At 48.9% G+C, this 18,735-nt stretch overlaps 7 protein-coding genes across 7 annotated transcripts; 2 read left to right on the forward strand and 5 right to left on the reverse strand.

Moving 5' to 3' along the window:
• Positions 1-637: 637 nt before the first annotated feature.
• On the reverse strand, positions 638-2,519 carry N7481_007807 (Aldehyde/histidinol dehydrogenase; the record flags this gene model as incomplete). Its single annotated transcript, XM_057267026.1, has 4 exons — positions 638-1,421; positions 1,468-1,770; positions 1,834-2,306; positions 2,376-2,519. The coding sequence occupies 4 exons, from the start codon at positions 2,517-2,519 to the stop codon at positions 638-640; spliced, it is 1,704 nt and encodes a 567-aa protein (XP_057121227.1).
• A 436-nt stretch (positions 2,520-2,955) lies between these two features.
• On the forward strand, positions 2,956-3,857 carry N7481_007808 (uncharacterized protein; the record flags this gene model as incomplete). Its single annotated transcript, XM_057267027.1, has 2 exons — positions 2,956-3,083; positions 3,134-3,857. The coding sequence occupies 2 exons, from the start codon at positions 2,956-2,958 to the stop codon at positions 3,855-3,857; spliced, it is 852 nt and encodes a 283-aa protein (XP_057121228.1).
• Positions 3,858-4,007: 150 nt separating this feature from the next.
• Positions 4,008-4,962, reverse strand: N7481_007809 (pyrroline-5-carboxylate reductase family protein; the record flags this gene model as incomplete). The annotated part of the gene is made up of 3 exons (XM_057267028.1): positions 4,008-4,220; positions 4,306-4,868; positions 4,920-4,962. The coding sequence occupies 3 exons, from the start codon at positions 4,960-4,962 to the stop codon at positions 4,008-4,010; spliced, it is 819 nt and encodes a 272-aa protein (XP_057121229.1).
• A 401-nt stretch (positions 4,963-5,363) lies between these two features.
• Positions 5,364-6,740, forward strand: N7481_007810 (NAD(P)/FAD-dependent oxidoreductase; the record flags this gene model as incomplete). Its single annotated transcript, XM_057267029.1, is given in 3 exon segments — positions 5,364-5,459; positions 5,479-5,574; positions 5,637-6,740. The coding sequence occupies 3 exon segments, from the start codon at positions 5,364-5,366 to the stop codon at positions 6,738-6,740; spliced, it is 1,296 nt and encodes a 431-aa protein (XP_057121230.1).
• Positions 6,741-8,175: 1,435 nt separating this feature from the next.
• N7481_007811 (uncharacterized protein) lies at positions 8,176-10,826 on the reverse strand (the record flags this gene model as incomplete). The annotated part of the gene is made up of 7 exons (XM_057267030.1): positions 8,176-8,705; positions 8,807-9,166; positions 9,247-9,520; positions 9,581-10,122; positions 10,177-10,490; positions 10,594-10,716; positions 10,783-10,826. 7 exons carry the CDS (start codon positions 10,824-10,826, stop codon positions 8,176-8,178), a joined length of 2,187 nt encoding a protein of 728 aa, XP_057121231.1.
• A 1,333-nt stretch (positions 10,827-12,159) lies between these two features.
• Positions 12,160-16,120, reverse strand: N7481_007812 (serine/threonine-protein kinase; the record flags this gene model as incomplete). Its single annotated transcript, XM_057267031.1, has 6 exons — positions 12,160-12,392; positions 12,449-12,772; positions 12,824-13,318; positions 13,380-14,692; positions 14,745-15,473; positions 15,528-16,120. 6 exons carry the CDS (start codon positions 16,118-16,120, stop codon positions 12,160-12,162), a joined length of 3,687 nt encoding a protein of 1,228 aa, XP_057121232.1.
• A 1,756-nt stretch (positions 16,121-17,876) lies between these two features.
• N7481_007813 (uncharacterized protein) lies at positions 17,877-18,673 on the reverse strand (the record flags this gene model as incomplete). Its single annotated transcript, XM_057267032.1, has 2 exons — positions 17,877-18,270; positions 18,594-18,673. 2 exons carry the CDS (start codon positions 18,671-18,673, stop codon positions 17,877-17,879), a joined length of 474 nt encoding a protein of 157 aa, XP_057121233.1.
• Between the last annotated feature and the right edge of the window lie 62 nt (positions 18,674-18,735).

Genomic DNA, 18,735 nt, shown 5'->3' on the forward strand with positions numbered 1-18,735 from the left:
CAGAATTATCGTCTCATCTGGTGACCTACGGGAGGGCTACCGAGTGGATACACGTAGACTGAAAACTGACTTTGCAGATGTCGGGTTTGTGATCCAAAGTTGGGTGTGGCGGGTTTGTGTTCCCCGGATGATTTGAGATTGGCGGGGCGGGGAGCTTGGGGGGGATGCGTTGCCGTTTTGGGATGATAAGCGAGGGGGTTGGATTGGTGGGGGTTGGAGGGGTACGGTGAAGGTCAATGAATTGATTGTAAGAGTGTGAAGTAATTGATTGGGATTTTGTTGTTAATGGGGTTGCTTTGGGGTAATCGGCTTATGGTGGTGGTGGTGGTGGTGGGATATAGCTTATAGTTACTGCTTGTAGCTTGTACTATTTAGTGGGGATTCTTCAAGGTGAGATTTGAAGTAGGTGAATTTTCGTCTAATTATAGAATTAATTGTCGAATACATTCACCATTAGGTTCTCCTACTATCTTTATTCGAGGCAATTCATTCGTTACGCCCAATGCCTACTTCGTCCAAAATTCACTGGTAATAATTATAAATTGCAGTTTTGAACTAACTCCAAAGAAAATCTAGTACGGGCTTCAAACTATACAGTCGAACATGCACACGCTTCAACATCATAACTCATCATAATCTAGTGGATGCTGTGGTTGCTGGGATAAGTGAATCCACTCTGGGGGAAGAACTCCTCCTTAATCAGACGGGGGCTGGTGAAGCGGCGCAGCACATCGGAGCTACCAGCCTTATCGTTGGTACCACTGGCACGGGCACCGCCGAAGGACTGCTGGCCAATGAGAGCAGCAGTGGTCTTGCAGTTGATGTAGAAGTTGCCAGCGGAGTAGCGGAGAGCGTCCTCAGCCTCACGGATGGCAGTGCGATCCTGAGCGAAGACAGCGCCGGTCAGGGCGAGACCGCCACCGGCCTCGTCGACCTTCTTCAAGGTGGAAGACCACTCGGCGTCGGGGTAGACGTAGACAGCGAGAACGGGTCCGAAGATCTCCTCGTTGAAGAGCTGGTGGTCGGGTGTGTCGACCTGGTAGACGGTTGGGTTGATGTAGTATCCGACAGAGCCATCGTAGTCACCACCGGCAATCAGCTTGACGGAGGGATCCTTGTTGCTGCGGTCAATGATAGACTTGATCTTCTCGAAGGAGCGGCCGTGGATGACAGGGCCCATGAATGCCTCAAGGTCCTTGTCTGGGTTACCCATGGTGATTTCCTTGACGCCGGCCTTGAGGCCAGTGAGGAACTCCTCGGCTCGGGACTCGGGCAGGTACACGCGCGAGGTGGCGGAGCACTTCTGGCCCTGGTACTCAAAGGAGCCGCGGATGGTGTGGTTCACGGCGCTGGAAATGTCGGCGGTTGGGTGGATGAGATGGAAATTCTTGCCGCTGGTCTCCGCCACGACGCGGGGGGAACTCGCGGTATGTCTTGTTGGCGATACCCTGACCGATACGGCCGTACAGAGAGCGGAAGACGTCGGATGATCCAATGAAGTTCAGACCGGCGAAGTCGCGGTGGGAGAGAGCAACGTCGGTGATGGTCTCGGGGTCACCGGTCACGAATTGAATGACATTCTTTGGCAGACCGGCTTCCAGAAGAATGTTGTAGACGAGCTGACTGGCGTAGACGTTGGAGGGAGAGGGCTTCCAGATAACAACATTACCCATGAGAGCAGGTGCTGAGATCAGGTTACCACCCAATGCGGTGAAGTTGAATGGGGAGATGGAGTAGACGAAGCCCTCGAGAGGACGGTAGTCGAGACGGCTATAGTTCCAAAGGTTAGCTCTAATCCTATACAATAAAAATAGTTGAGTAGCTTAATCTCACCTCCACATGCCATTGCTGCCACGAGTAGGCTGTCTCTCGAGAATCTCCGCGGCGTAGTTGCAGTTGAGACGGAAGAAGTCCGCCAGCTCAGCAGCGGCATCAATCTCACCCTGCCAGATGTTCTTACCCTGGCCCAGCATGGTGGCAGCAATCAGGTCATAACGGTACTTGCCAGTCACCAACTCAGCCGCCTTCAAGAAGATGGCAGCCCGGTCGACGAAGGGAGTATCCTGCCAAGACTGCTTGGCTCCCAGAGCAGCATCAATAGCAGCCTTGGTCTGCTCCTTGGTAGCCAGAGGGTAGTTGGTGAAAGTAGTCTGGTGCTCCGCGGGGAGAGGTTGGTCCCACGATTGAGCAGACTTTTGTGCCTGGCCGTTGTAGAAAACGCTGCTCTGAACAGGAAGTTGAGATCGGAGCTTGACCAGAGCTTCCTCTAGCTTGGTGCGCTCTTCAGAGCCTCTCTTGTAAAGTGGCTAGCAATGAACATGTTAGTTGGTGGCACTTGCAATTGTTTAATTGAAGTTTTGGGATGATATGCTCACGTTGGGCTCATTGCGAGGGTCAGGAAGACGGAAGGGAGTAGTGGCCTTGCCTCGGATCTGAACCAAAGGACGAGCAGGGTTCAGACGGAGATGAGGAGCAAAGGATCGCGCAGTGCGCATGTTCATGAGAGTAGAGGAGGACATGACGGCTGTGTGAAGGAGAACTGAACGAGAGGCAACATATTGGCGACCAAGCGATCTTTATTAAGACGCATTCACAGCATTTCCAGCAATCCTTTTTTTTTCTCATCGGGAGCATGGCCGATGGCAAACAGCAAGCTACCCCGCGATAAACGGGGCTGGAGTAGATTGGAATAGACTGGAGCTATGACGAAGTGGAGTCGGCGTTGATGCGATGCGGCGTGTGCAGCATCGGGACGAGAACCCGATGGCCACTTAGACCTGGTTTCCCCACATTAAACAATGCGATAAGCAAAGGTAGAATCGAGTAAAAGAAACCACCGGTCAGGCGGACCGACTTTTTCATTCAGGTGATAGAAGGAAAGGTTGGTTTCCTTCCCCCGCCATTCCATTCTAGTAGGTTTGATTGATTCATGATGGAATGATGGGCGACCTAGCGATGGAACAGAGGTCGAATAAGCACCAAAATAAATGGGACCGATCATTATTAGGTCGGCTCACAGCTGATATCGGTGCTGCAACTGTTTCTGCGACTTTAGTAGCACCTGCAGTGACAATTATCGATCGGTGAGTGGCATTTTCAAGGTAGTCTACAATTAATTCTAATTGTTGTATAGAGCGCTGGTCGAGAAATCCCTGTTGAACCAGTCTCTCCTTCGCGGTCTTCGCAATCATGCAACAGCAGCACTCAAGCACCCTGCTCGATTCGTCTTCCAATTACCCTTTGGCATCATCTGGGCCCTTTACGCAGCTACCTTTACCGTCGCCAACGGAACAGACACCATTGGTAATGCGATGAACGCTTCATCAACAGGCATGATTACATTTCTTTCCACGACGGCGGTAAATGTCCCTATGGGCGTATGGAAAGATATGCGATTTGCGAAAATCTTCGGTACTCGAGCCGCGCCTGTGGCAGCAGCTGGAGCCCTCGACGTCGCACGACCAGCCATCGTGCAAAACCGCGCCGTAGCTCGAGCTGCGACGGCGATTTTTCTTTTGCGCGATAGCGTTACGATTTTCGGTTCTTTTACGCTCGCTCCTAAATTATCGGAGGTCATTCCTGATTCTCTGACGACGCATCCACATGCAAAGCCTGTCATTACACAGTTGACCGTGCCGGTTTTGACGCAATTAGTGGCTACTCCGTTGCATTTATTAGGCTTGGATCTATATGTGCGACAGCATACAGTGCCTTTGGTTGATCGTGTGAAGCGCTCACAGCAGTATTTGGCTTCTACGACTGTTACCCGTTGTATTCGGATTATACCTGCGTTTGGATTTGGTTGTCTTGCGAATATGGAGCTACGATCAATGTTTCACGAGAAGTTGAATTCATAACGAGAGAGAAGAATAGAATAGTAGAGAAATATGTGTCATGTGTTAATGATCTTTATTTGGTTTCATCATGATTTTTTTTTGTTTCGTCTCAGCATAGATGCTGGAAATTGCATTCATCATGGACAGCATCAACATCCTTCTAATTCTAACTTAACGTCGAGTATCATTGACATGCTCCTGCGTCTCCATCAGACGAGCCAAAGTAACAGCCTCTCGCAGTGCCCGGCCCACAGATCCTCTTACTCCAGCCTCTTCCATCACCATTAAACCTCCAATCGTACACCCCTCAGGAGACGTGCCTTGGTCCTTCAGCAAAGCCGGGTGTATTCCACTTTGAAGCATTGCCGCAGTACCTTGCATCGACTGGAAGATCATTGTATGTGCCAGGTCTCGAGGAACGCCCACAGCCACAGCTGCATCAATCATTGCATCGCAAATAACCGCAAACATAGCCGGTGTCGATCCCCCCAACGGCCGTGGTAGCATTCATCAACCTCGGATCGATCTGAACAGCTTTTCCGATCCGCTCAAAAATCTCATTTGTGACAGTCAGGTAGTGTGCAGGTGGAGCAGGCTCTGAGACCTCGATGGCCGTGAGAGACTGAGACACCTGCGCGGCGATATTCGGCAGAGTTCGCACCACCCAAGCACGGTCGGATTTATTGGCATTGGTAGTCTCGCTGCCGTAGATGGTTTGCTCGAGCTTTCGTCTGGTCCAACCAGCTGCGATGCTGATCAGAAGTTTGTTCCCCAATGCTTCGCGGAGGGATTGCTGCGACAGGACCGACTCGATATCGGATGGGTCAACTCCCAGAATGATCACATCGGCTTCGCGCACGGCTTGAGTGTTGTCTCCCCGCTTGATGGTCAATTTAGCGAGATGCTGGGAGAACCGCGCTGCCAGCTTTTCCTCTGAGCTCTGACTTCGCACGCACGCGATGAATTTAGTGAAGAGGGACTCTTTTTCAGTGGCATTGAGCAGACTGTCGAGGATTGCGCCGCCCAGATTTCCTGCAACCTCGTTAGCCAAACTTCAATTGAAGATGGAAATCGTGTACTCACCACATCCCAAGAGACAGAGCGTTGTGAATTTGACTTCGGCCATGGTCGCAACAGTCTAGTTGTTTGTGAATTGGTGAGAATACTTTGAGTGAGCTAGATTCAATCCCAAGAAAGAAAAAAATCACCAGCTTAGCCCCCCAATTTCCCCCGCTTTGATGCAGATAAGCTCTGCCACCTGGGTAGCTTGACCTCGGAAGACCCCCCGACGCCCTGTGGAGATGTGGCGATTATTGGTTACAAATGTTAATTCTCCCCCTCATCAACTCCACTCGGTAGGCCTTCCGATGCCCGATAACACGCGCTTGACAGCGAACTCGCTGGTGTCGCATGACAGGCCGGTTTATGGACTATGAAAACGATGGTCTGCGGGGTATATATGATAGGCGAAGACAGCTGTCGGAAGAATTTGAATAGCGAATCAGTTATTTTTGCATCGCCTCCATCATGGGCGTTTCCAAGACGGACCAGATCATCATCGTCGGTGGCGGTGCCTTTGGTCTCTCAACTGCGCTGCAACTCGTGAAAAAGGGATATTCCAATGTTTCTGTTTATGAGAAAGATGATCATATCCCCCCCGCGCTTCTCTGCCGCCAATGACCTGAACAAGATCGTGCGGGCAGAGTACGAGGATCAATTCTACACAGATCTGACAATTGTATGTCTATGACTCCAACGGGACGAAAAAGCTTGTGATTCTAACTATACGGATTTTTTGAGAGAGCTATTCAAGCTTGGAAAACCCCCCTCTTCGCGCCGTACTTCCATCAAGTCGGTTTTCTGCACTGTGTATCAGGTGCAGCTCCGCAACAAGCCACCGACACTCTAAACAGATTCCGTGCATCTGCCGAGCGAGATGCGCAAATCAAGCCGCACGTCGTTTCTTTAGATAATGTGGAGGATGTCCGACAAGCTTGTTGGCAGCTTGATGGCCCCTTGACTGGCTGGAACGGATACTTCAATCGCTTCGACGGCTACGCGCATTCTGGCGCCGCTCTCGCTGGTGTATACCGCGCCGCCCAGGCTGCCGGTGTGCGATTCTTTTTGGGAGAGCAAAATGGCGCAGTAGATGAGCTTGTTTACGTTTCCACCGCCACAGCCAAGAAGTGCGCCGGTATCCGCACAAAGAATGGCCGTTTCCACCCTGCGTCGTTGGTAATCGTTGCTGCTGGCGCCGCTGTTGGTCGCCTGGTGCCCCAACTTGGACAAACGGTCGTTGCGAAGTCGTGGTCTGTTGCGCATGTCCATCTCACTGATGAGGAGACGTCTGCTCTTCGCGGAATCCCCGTTACCTACGCGCGTGATTTGGGATTCTTCTTCGAACCGGACCCAAAGACAAACCTGCTGAAGATGTGTCCTATGGGTGGTGGTTATATCAACACTGATCCCAAAACTGGGGTCTCGCACTCTCCTGATACCCTTAAAGAGAGCGCTTTCTTGCCAGAGGAGGATGAAAAGCAGTTGAGACAACTGCTAAAGCAGACTCTGCCTTCTCTTGCGGACAGGCCTTTCGTCGAGAAATCTCTTTGCTGGTTCGCTGATACCAATGATTCTGATTTCATCGTCGATTATATTCCCAACATGTCTGATTCCATCATCGTTATGTCCGGTGACTCGGGTCACGCTTTCAAAATGTTCCCTATTGCTGGAACATTCCTCACGGATATGCTCGAGGCACCGGGTAGTCAACAACCTGTTGCCCGGTGGCGCTGGAAGCAGCCACCCTCCAACGAGGGCAAGGGTGACTGGGGCGGCGATGTGAGCTGGCGTCTTGGATCATCGAAGGAGCTATCAAGTATTTTGCCATCAAAGGCCAAGCTATAGATCTTTGCATATCAATTTTAGAATCTTCAATGATAATATTGCGAATTTGTTTCAGAAATATTTTTGTTCCTAACAAAGCTCTATAAGCAGTAGAACAAGTATCAGGTATGAGGGTATTGCGCTCTTTGTTGACGTCTAAAACAGTCCTCAGCTGAGCGTTTCAAGGTAAACCAATCGTAAATCAGATGACACACGAGATGATTTCTTTCTTTGTCTAAACACAATAAAAATTCAACGATCTAGAAAAGAACCTGAAAGAGAGTCGAGTCAGTCAGATTCTTTAGAGTACCTTTGGTATATTGAATTGCTTGTTTGTTGCTTCTCATATTGCGTTTGCATTGTCTCATTTTGAATGAAACATCAACATGGTGTTTCCAAATCAACTTGAGACACCATTGGATGGCATCGAATTTGAGGAGCCACGCAAGTCCACTCTATTTTATATTTCATAGATTGGGAGAAAGAAACTTTTGTCCCAAATGAAACTATTCATATTTGATCTATGAGTATCTGACTTGCACATTTTTTTTTCGATTCCGAGAAATCAGCAGTCATTTTTAAACATGCACCGACCCGCGTCTGCGCTGTTATTGCAGAACCAGCTTCACTCTAAATATGCACTCATATTAATCTGAATTTCAATATCTCCGAGATCAGGCAACCCCTCCATAGAGCAAATATCTTACCACTTCCGCGAAAACTTCGTATCACTCTCTAAGACGGCCGTCAATGTTAGAAACTTGCTAGAAAAAAGATACAGCAAAGCAAGACTAATATCAATACTGAACAATCGGTTCAAAAATCGGGTCTTGGTTATCAATTTTCACTTATCCATACATGTGTTCCTTGAAAGTCCTCGATCATACCGGAAGAGGTGGTTGTGGTCATTTCTTCATCATAGATATCGTGCAATGTACCGAGTCTCGCTTCCGAGTCGGCCGCCAAAACCAAAAGTATTGCATAAATCCCATGACGAGGATTCTTGTACCCAGTTCCAAGGTCTTTCATGATCTTATGCGGTGGTTTGAGGCAGGGCATAATAAGGTTGCAGGGATATGTCCTGTTTGTTATGGAGGGATTAGTGAGAATGCTGAGTTTTGATATTATTTTCTTCTTCTCTTTAACATACTAGAATAACTCAAAATTCTAGTTATCTAATGTCGTATCACATTAGTTAGCCATAAATTCTGTTCATGTACTTAATTCTGCTATCCCTGCTGAAAAAGAATTTAATCCATCTAAATAATCATCTCTAAAAGTCTAGTCATTTCATTTCAAGGGCTCATTGTACATCATCATCAACATCAATCATCATGGATACCAGTAAGTAGTCTGAGCCAACTTCATTCATCAAAGGCACGCGATGCATCCCCGCCGCATAATAGAAAAGAAAATAGGAAAAGAGGGATCCTGCTCATCGTAAAGAACCCGAGCTTCACCATATACTATGCTCAATCATCGCATTAGACATCCACTCCGTATCAATACTCTCAATCGAATCCGCAACAGCCATAATCTGCTCCGCAGTCAAACGATTCGTAAATCCAAGTTCCTGATCATCCAAAGCAGGAACACCCACACCAACGCCGGGATCAGACAGCATATCGTGCTCGAGTTGTGTCTGCGCAGTAGCAGCAGCAGAAGCCTGTGCTTGTCCGGACGGCGGGAATGAGCTAGCAAGGGAAACTTGCGAATTGTTATTGAGAACATTGTTCGGAAATGAGACGGGCGCGGATAGACATCGCGGATGTTCTTGTGGGAAGCAGCTTAATAACTCGTCCAGCAGGTGGAGTTCTGAACGACGGAATTTCGCGAGTAGGTTTCCGCTTTCGATTATTTCTTCGAAGATTGCGTAGGCTTTTTCGAGCCAGATTGGGTATGTCCAGCGGATGTCGATTGCTGGGCCCATTAGTAGGACGACTGTTGAGACGAATATCGATTCGAGGTCGAAGGACAGGAATGTTTCTATAGAGAGGAAATATCGTTAGATGACCTATTGCAGTGCGGAAAATAGTGATATGATGTAGGGGTAGGCAGCTTCTCTTCTCTTTTTTCTTTCAACTTACCCAGAAGGCCCTCGGTCTGGAGACTGTGAAGGATGCAAATTATCTGCTGAGCAGAGTCCATACTCATTTGGATCAAACTTCGAACAGTTCTGGAAGTATTAAGCACCTTGATGCAATTTTCAGGCGACTCGAAGCGAATTTTCAGAAAGCAGAATAGGAGCGGTCGGGTTGCGAGGACGATACATTGGTGGTAGAGGAGGTGAAGGTATGCAGAAATTCTGGAGACACCGCTAATCTCGCGATCCATTTGCAGTGGGAATGCTCGTCGAAGTTCATCGGCTAGACTGGCGATATTTGCAAGGGCGGATTTTGTGCGTAGGAGGAAGTTTCGATTAATGCGACCGTCTATGGCATATACCGCTGTGCAAGAAGAAGGGCGTTTGTGAGAAGGGGTTCTTTGACTTTGCGATTTCCGTTGGTGATTTTTCTTCACTACTTACAGCCGTTGATTTCAGCGATGATTCGAGAGAGTCGGATGTGCATTCCGATGGCAGCTGTACGCTGCATTGAACCTGGGAATGTTGGGAGGAGAGTGTTGATCTGGTCGTCGTTCAGAGTCTGGGGGAGACCCATCAACGAGGTCATCTCGCGATCCAGGATGTATACTGTCCACCAGATCTTGCGACACCGTTGAACCACGTTCTCTCCGAGATACTCGATCGGCATCTGCGTGTGCATTCCTTCCGCCATGGCCATTCGCATGGCCTGTCCGATCTGCGGAAGGATGGGTCAGTCTGTATATTCCAGATTGAAATCCGCAAGTCTCTGACTTACATAGTTGTGTGCTGAAGACCTGCAATCCAATGCTTGTAGATAAAGTGCAATGCAGCACATAACTTCCGTGGACTCGATCGGTTCCTCATGAAGAACAATCACGTCCGGCAGCATTTCCAACGCTTTGACAAAGTAGTCCGCTCCAGGGGGTCTGTTTCCTTGAACCTTGTGCTTCACAAACCCTTTTCCGAAAGCCAGAATGAGAAGGAAATGAACATACCACAACCCGGCGGTTGCGTTAGGTTTAGGCTCGGAGTAGAACTCCTGCAGGTTAGCCATGAACTCGTTCTCGTCGAATAGATGATACAGCTGCCCGCAGCGGAACTTGACGACATTGATCAGGTACATTGCATGATCATAAGTGGGAACCGCCGGGGGTTCGGTCGTGCTGTGGCTCCTTCGTAGGCCATCCCATCCGAGATCGTAAGTTGCGCCATCAAATATCAAGGCCCCTGTCGGCAATGCCTCTTGATAAATGTGCTCGTGAGTGAGACTCAGTACTCGACGAGCGAATGACCAGTTCGAGGAAGTTCCTAGATAGACTTCCCAAGGGATTAGAATCGTTGTAGCTATTAGCGGGTAGCTCTCCGACGTACATGTCCTCCCATTATCTGCGGACATAAAGGCCGGAGGGCCTGTAGAAAGCGGGTTGGTGAGCCCGGAAGCTGGATCTTCAATCTCTTGATGTAACTGATGAGATTCCTCATTGTCGTGAACTGATGAGCGGGACAATTGGGGCGAGTCATGTTTGAGATCTGCTATGCATGAGCATTGAAATGCACGAGCGAAACAACGGAAGTACGAACCGGGAGACCTATCCTCTGCATAATCTGGGCTGAGTGGACTAGGATCAATGCGTTCACCATTCTGCTGCAGACTAGTAATTTTCTGATGCAATTCATCTATGTAGCTGTATCTTTGTTTCAGCTAGGTATCTTCTTATCGCGCCTCCTGGGGGCTAGAAATGATGGTGGCGGGGAGGCGAGCCGGGCAGGGCTGCAGGAATCATTTACCCTCGAGTGACCAGGATCTTTTGATCACGATCATCAAAGATACAGGTTAATTTTCGCTTATTGCAACCGTCACACGGCTGTGTTCCCGAACATTTGATTTTCTGTCTGCGACATCGGGTGCAGCTAGAGACAAGGTCAGAGTCAGGATCAAGAGAATCTTATGATGCAAGGCTGAAAGCGAAAACCCACGCGTTCAAGGAACGTTTTGTGACTCGCGACCCATTGCCTGCCATGAGGATGAATTATGTGTGTGAAAGGAACGAGTTGGAGGAGGTTAGGAGGGACATTTGCATGAATGAAGCGAAATATCAAATTGGCGAAAATGCGGGGGGGATCTCGCCCGGTGGAGCCGGAGCCGCCAACTTTGCTTTGCCTTGGCCAGCTTAGCCTTGGTTGGGCCAGATAAGCCTGTTTGATAGGGAAACATCGCCACTGGGCATGACGAAGTAGGAGATTCTTTATTATCTACGGAGTAATCATAATTGTTATAACGATTATAGAAAGGTGATGATATCCTATCTTTTCATCCCGCATTTTTCCTGGACTCTGTCTTTGTATGGCACACAAAGGGCTGGGAAAGTGATGTGAGACTATTTACTTCTCCAAAGTTTAACCTTTTTGAGTCAACTGATTTGCCGACCATGCCGCAAATTCTAGCGCGTTTTTCGAAGGTGCCTTACGTCGAGGTCTAAGCGACGTGCGCATGACTCCAATCCGCCTCCAAAGATGCACATCTTAGCGGGGATACCAGGGCTGGCAGTCCCCCCTCCTCCGTCATTTCTACCCCGGAGATAGACCGAATCCACTTTTTTTAGATCCAGGTCCCTGAGTAGGACAGGTGAGTTGCACATCTGCAACATTAATTGTACTCGGTGGATGTTGGTCGTCGGTAGGCTTCCCGGTCACCCTGAGGCGCTAAACCCTTTAGGAGCATCCAACCCGCCGATAAAGAAAAACCCGACGGAGAAGCTGCCGATGGTTGGAGGTGATGCATAGACTGGACTGGACTGGACTGAACTGGACTGGACTAGACTGGAGGATTGACTAAATAGAATTCAACTAGCTAGACGTCTGATTTCTTCCACTAACATACACACAACCCCACGCCCACACGCTTCGATTATGTATTAGTTCAAGTTACGCCTTGGTACAGTAGAGTCCAATCACGATGGCAGAAGACGACGCGGAAAGTGATCAAGGGGAATGGACATGCGATGGGTTGCAGAACAAAGTTGAACTCATATTTTTGGGAAAAAAAAGAAAATAAAAATAATAAAGTTGGGAAACTGATAGACAAAGGGAGATTGGATTGGAGGAAACAAGCATCGGAGTGCAGTAATGAACGAGTGGGGGAGGCTTATCAATGGGACAGCCTTGTAGATGGTTGGATGCAAGCGAGTGTAGACGGTAGGAAGAAAATGCAATGGGTGGTTTTGCTGGCTGTAACGCAAGAGGGTGAGTGAGAGAGTGGATATTGAGCGAGTGTCGGGGATAATGTTTCGTAAGAGTTGGATAAGAGTGAAAGTGGAGGATGGGTCTGGAGAGGGGGAGCTTTTGTGACAATGATTAAGCATTAGGAACCGTGTCCAGCACACGGGACATTTTCTTGGCGCGAGCAGGGTCTTCCACAAGCATGCCTCGGGATTTCAGCATAGACTGAACAGTCTCAACGACTTTGTTGAATGAAGACGCAGCGCCACGTTCCTGTTTGAAACGGACCAGACTGAGGTTGGCTTGGCGACCATGTTCGAGCACGGTATAGAACTCAGCAGTAAATTCCACCTCGCGAAGACGAAGGACTATACGATGGTCAGTATTCATAAATAACAAGATAGGGCTAGTGTTCGAAACGTACAGTTAGCCTCGCTCACTCGACCATGAACTGTGCTGTTGTTCTTATCCATGTACACGTCTTCCATGCCGTAGTCTCGCCAATCACGGAGCAGCTTATAAACTTCCTTGCGACTCTTCACCTTGGAAGTATTGAGAGCGATGACTCGGGACGCCGGCTTTATCTGGAAAACCCGAGCAAACCAATTGTGGTTAGCGATAGAGCGCCGCTTCATTGAAGGCGGGCTATGGAGATCGTCGGCCTCGAAGGAGCTCTCGGGGTCGGGGAATCTCTTGCACGTAAGCGAGGAGTTGCGGTTTTGATCCTTTGAAGAAGGCCTGTCCTTGTCTTTGGTATGTCTTAGCGGATGCTCGAGTAAGTCGCGGATGGATGACTTACCCGCTTCAGGCTGAGCCAAGTTTTTGTTCGACTTCTTTGGCATCAGCTTCTTCAGCAGATTACCACCGAAGCGCTCCATGGACGTCTTTCGGGTAGGGGCTCGCACTTCCTCCGTCTTGGGAGGCGATCCCATCAGGTCTACAGGAGTGTGAACAATTGTTCCATTGCTCGGAATGATTTGCTGACGTTCTTTGGGAGGAGGCAATGGCGGACTGTCGGGAACGTGTGAACGGGTCTTGAACCACGACCATTTCTTGCTGTAGGAACCTGTATTGCGCTCGGGGGATGGAGGGCTTTCGTCAATTCGCTCCAAGCCAGAGGCATTGCGAGTCTGTCGGGAGCTGGCGGAATAATTGCGACTGGAATCATTGATTTCCTTCTCTGGGAAAACAGATACCATACCCGGTGTTTTCTTGCGAATCATCAAGGGTTTCACCTCATCCATGGACCGCAGGGAGCTGTGCGGGACCATCCGAATAGTAGTTCGAGCATCACCTCCACGCTGTCCAGGCGGCGGCAAACGAGGCTTATGCTTCAGCTTGGGGGGTATTCTCACTGGGCGCGCGAATAGGACTGGCGAACTCTTCAGTGATAACGGGAAGTGAGGTTTCCTCCGCAGCGAGATAGTGATCCATTGGTAAATTGCTGTCTTCCCTATCGACATGATTGTCGTGCTGTGTTTGATCTTCTTCGATCAAGCGATCAAGATGGCCGATGACGCCTGAAAGGTATCCTGGAATGTTATCACTTCGACCCTTGCTATGCTCCACAAGCTTGCGCCGAGTTTCAGTCAGCTCCTGAATGCTGTATGAGCGCCCACACTCCTTCGGAGTCGCCTTCAATATATCGGCTGATGCCTTGATCGGAACGTTAACGAAATGCTCCTGGCTGGCGATTGAGACTGGAGTTGCGGGTGTCTCGTATCCGGCTTCGGTGCTGGCGGTGCGGATGGTGGTCACAGAACTACCATTGAACGCCTCTTCGCAAATCTGACTGAGTTCGTGAGATACCTTCCGGGTGTCTTCCTTCCAGATGATGTCTGACTCCCTAACTTTTCTGGCCTGACCCAAGCTTCGGACCTTAACCCCGCTTGGTCGGACAACAGTTGGCTGGGCTGGGAGAGGTGGGCTACTTGGCATCGGAGGTACATTATGACCATCAGCAATCATCTGTAGACTGGCGGCGCTTGGTGACCTCTTGAGATCGGTCTGAGGGTTTGGTAATTGGTTCTGGCCTGTCTTTCTTCTCTTTGGCTTGGTCGATCCCTGTGACTTGTTGCGAGCGTGACGGAAAGAAACATTGCGACGGTAGCTGGTCGAGTGGGTAGATAGGCTTGGGCATCTTGAACTGGAGAGGGGAACCTTGGAAGATTGGAAGGACTTCATCGAGCTGGGCTTGTGTTTTCGCTTCTGTAGAACCGTGAAGGGTGAGTTCTCAATTCCATCTTCATCATCATCGGGCTCTTCTTCCTCTACGATTGATGGAGGCGGCTTGACAAAGGGCGAGGCCACCATCTCATCATGTTCCTCTACTGCCCTGTGAATCGTGACCTGGGCATATTTAGCCTCCTTTAATGTCGCATGGTGTTTGGGAGATCGGAATGGATCGTAGCTCTCCACGCTGGCACACGATTTGGGCTCCTGCGGCGAGGTTATCCTGTGACGAATGTCTTTGACGACGGAAACGTGAGATCGACGTTTTGCGCTGTTCCGTCCATTTTGGCTACGACCTCGGCGAGGCTTGCTTCCAGGGCGGGATATATGGTGATAGTCACTTGCAGAATACTCCAACGGTTGTCCTTGGTAATTCTCCAACTGTTCATCACGAAACTTGGCAAGTGCGTTGTAAAACATTCGCTCGTGGGTTGGTCTGGAAATCCTAGTCAGCATTAAGTTTACACATGAATGAATGTGCGACTTACTCTATGCACAGGATTCTGTCAATCAAAGCATCTGGCTTGACATCGTGCCACAGTGTTTGCAGGTTTCGCAAGATGTCCATGTCTATATCCTGGCGACAGGAGATTGGCTTGCCACAGTCCTTGATAGATAGTTTCGGCGGAGGACCAATGTATTGATCAGTCATGGCATTATGCAGCTTTTCGTATTTGGTCAAGAGAGGGTGTTGCCAAATGCTAGCCATGGAGATCCGATCCTCAGGCCGTTTCTGCAAAATGCGTTGAATGAGGTCGGCGGATTCATCGCTTAACTCGGAAGGAATCATATATTCCCCTTTCTTAACCAGCCGCAACGTGTTGGGCAGGTCGCCACCATCAAAAGGAAGGTATCCCGTCAAAAGGGCATACAAAATGATTCCGCAGCTCCACATATCAGCCCGATCACCGCGGTATTTGCGGCCGTAAATAATCTCCGGTGCGGCATAATGAGGGCTTCCACAAGAGGTGTTGAGCCAGTGGCCTGCGGGCTGCAGGGCTGCCATACCAAAATCTGCAAGTTTGACATTGTGGTGAGAGTCGAGCAGAATGTTCTCAGGCTTCAAGTCACGGTGACAAATGTTGAAACGATGACAGTAACCCAATCCTGCAATAATTTGACGGAACAGGCGAACGGCTTCTTCCTCTGGGAGTGGACCATTCTTGGACACGTAGTCAAATAGCTCCCCTCCCTCAACGTACTCGAGAACCAGATATCTGTCATATTTGTCAGTCCAGACTCATACGTCTCCTTGTCTCCTCGGTACTTACAGCTCGCCACGGTTCTCCCACACGTCGTATAGACTAATTACATTATGATGCTCGATGAGCTTCATGATGACCACCTCGCGCTCAATTCCACAAGGCATGTGGCGAGCATTAGTAAACCCTGAAAAGTTGCTGACGTTTCGATCCATTGCGGCGATACTTTCGCTCTGAACCATAGCGGCCGATTTCTTGGACACAATCTTGATAGCTGCGGTCTGACCGGTGACGGCGTGCTTGGCTAACCTAACACGACCGGTAGCTCCTTTTCCCAAGGTCTTCCCGAGTTGCCATGGTCCAACGTGAGTTTTGCGTTTTCCTTTGTTCGATAGAATGGACGCAGCCGACAGAACGGAGTTGCGAGCCGAGTCGGATTGGAAGTCGGTGATTACTGACAGTCTGTGGTTCTCCTTGTCCCGAGGCGTCGGGCTAGTCATGATGGACATCTGGTCTGGAGTCTTGAGCTGATCAAGATCCTCGACGCGAACCCTTGGTGTCTCGGGCTTGGGAGACCTCGCATTGTTGATTCTTCCGGATGCATCTTTCAAAGGCTGACGTCTCCGATGGGGATCGTTCAGATCCAGCATCGATTGATCCATCGCTTTGGTCGCTGGGGCTTGAGCTCTTCTTGGTCAAATGGGCATCAAATGGCGATTTTTTTTTTGGACAGGCGATTAGTTAGAAGCTGGGCAGATTATGTATTAGCCTCTTTGTTCCAAGGTATACTTCCCCGTCTCCTGCTCACATTGAAGTGGGATTCAACACGGAATGGCGTTGACAGGCGAATTGAATGAAAACGAAGGACTGTAAAGATCGGCTCCAGTGGATTCTGGAAGGTGTAAAGAGTGACAAGGACCTGGTCAACACGGCATCGCGAGGTCGAAGGAGTTCGAACGAAAGCTGCGGGAGGTGAGGACCCGTTGGTGAGAGAACTAGACTGGAGAGAGAAAACGGCGCGGTCGACTGGGTTTCAGAGACCTGGGAGATTGGGGGGGCCCTGACGTGGAATGCCTCAACATGACTTGTTGTGAAGAGGTGAGGAATGGAAGAGCAAGCAAGATTCCTGCCGCCGACGATGCCAACGCTGGAATGCTCCCGTCATTTCCTTCTGAGCGGAGTAGTACACTACACTACACTACTCTATTTTACCACCCACTCCTTTTTATTTGTTGCTTTACTATGATGTTTCTTCTCTGGTTTGTTCCCTCTTCCTTTTCTTTCTAACTTTGGTCATTTCCATGCTAATCTCTCGTCGTTTTCTCTCTACTCATTCCTTATTATGGTTGTTTCTAGTTAAGTGTTTACCTAGTGTGAACCATATGGCCGCTACTACCTACTCTTAAAACATCTGAAACTACATTTATCCAAAAGAAATTGCTAACAGTAATAGAACCTTGTCTATCTGTACATTTGAGGCTCCTCGGTGAAAATCGAGATATGTTTATGGTGGGGGAAGGGTCGTCGTCGCATTCCATCCCGATCAAGGGCTCAAGGGGTGAGGATTATCCTCGACATTCCACTCCCTAGACCCCTTCTCAAATCTAATGAGATACTATTTCTGTCTTTAGTGTCATCCATTGGGTGTTTTTTTCCTATCGCCTCGTGACACCGGCCGTGCTGTATTCAGTCTTCCTGTCGCTATAACGATAATCACCTAGATCCCCTATAGATCAAACAGCATCATCTACAATTCAGTAGAACGAGAAAGAAATCAAATTTGCTCTTCTTGTTAGATCTTTCCTCATTGGGCATCCAGAAAGATTGTAATCGGCGCCCTTGATCTACGGTGGAGATTTTCATTTTTATCAACTTCGAGCCGCCCCCAGTAGTTTAAACCTATGCCCCGACATCATGTCCTCGACCATCTTCAAACTAGAGTTAACCGAATAGTCTGAGAGTCCAGCAAACTGCCTAGTACTTACTGAGAATTCAAAATATATATCCACTAGTACTCTGACAAGACCTTCCGTCCTCGATCTTAATAAATATATTCAAGCTCTACTAGTAGAGTAACAGTACACCGGATCTGAAGAAACGAAAATGAAATGGAAGTCATAATATACTACTACTCGGGCGGATACCTGCAATCATTAGTTTACAAAATGTCTCGAGGCGGCATAGAGCCTCCAGGGCTTGGAACTGTCATGGTCATGATGTGGTTCTGAGTTGGTGCTTTTATATATTGAACTTGAAACTGAGGTGGTACGCCCCGGCGGGCTAGTATAAGCCCTGGAGTACTACTACGAGTGTACTACTACTAGTCGTATTATATATTATCAGAATATACTAGTAGGAAAGAAAAAACATTCTGGTCCTAACTACTACTAGTATCTCATCGAAACTAGTGGTGCACTACTACCAGTGCTCCTGACTGATATGCACCTTATTAACATCAACCCCCTCCACAAACCAACGCCCCTCACCATTCCCACCAGACCCAAGAAGCATATCATTCCCGCTCATCATGCGCTTACACATCTTTCCACTCTCCGGATCAAAAGTCCAATCTTCCAACCCATAGCAACGTTTCCACTTCATTCCATCATCCGCATCCTGAAACTCATACCAAAACTGCACGGCGATACGGTCCTCCCAAAAAGCAAAGAGCTCCTTTCGCAGACGATAGTTCTTCTCGCGATTCCACTTTGCCGTCAAAAATTTGACGATCGCTTCCGATCCTGAGAAAAATGTTGTGCGGTTTCGCCAGATACATGTCGGCGTGTATCCGTTGACGACTTTTGACGGGTCCCTAGTGATGGTGTAACTTGTTAGATTTGTTCAAGTTGTTTGCACAAGATTGGTATGTATGTACTACGTCATATTCGGGGACATAACAAAAGTTAAGATGAGAAGGAAAACGAGCGAATAGATCAGACGATCACCCCCTCACAAGGGCAAAGCCAAAAACCACGGAAGAAACGTGAAATGGCATGCGACCATATGAGCTCAGGGCCTCGTACGGGCGGAGAGTCGAAGGGAGTGAGGAATGCAAGGGATGGATGGCGGTTGCCCTTACTTGGCCCATGTGGTCCATAGGGTCAAGTCATGATGCAAGGGAAATCGAAAACTCACTGGGTATTCCACATGTTCTGAGCTGCTTTGACCTTCAGGTGAGCGGATTCTTTAGTGAAAGGGGGCTTGATGTCGGCCATGATTGTTTTTGATCCACTTGGATTGGAACTTGAAGTACTGGAGGTTCAACAAGTTGTGTTCA

The sequence above is a fragment of the Penicillium waksmanii genome (assembly GCF_028829765.1).
Source record: "Penicillium waksmanii strain IBT 27052 chromosome Unknown utg000007l:1.0-4314555.0:1.0-4317578.0, whole genome shotgun sequence".
NCBI classification, from domain to species: Eukaryota; Fungi; Ascomycota; class Eurotiomycetes; order Eurotiales; family Aspergillaceae; genus Penicillium; species Penicillium waksmanii.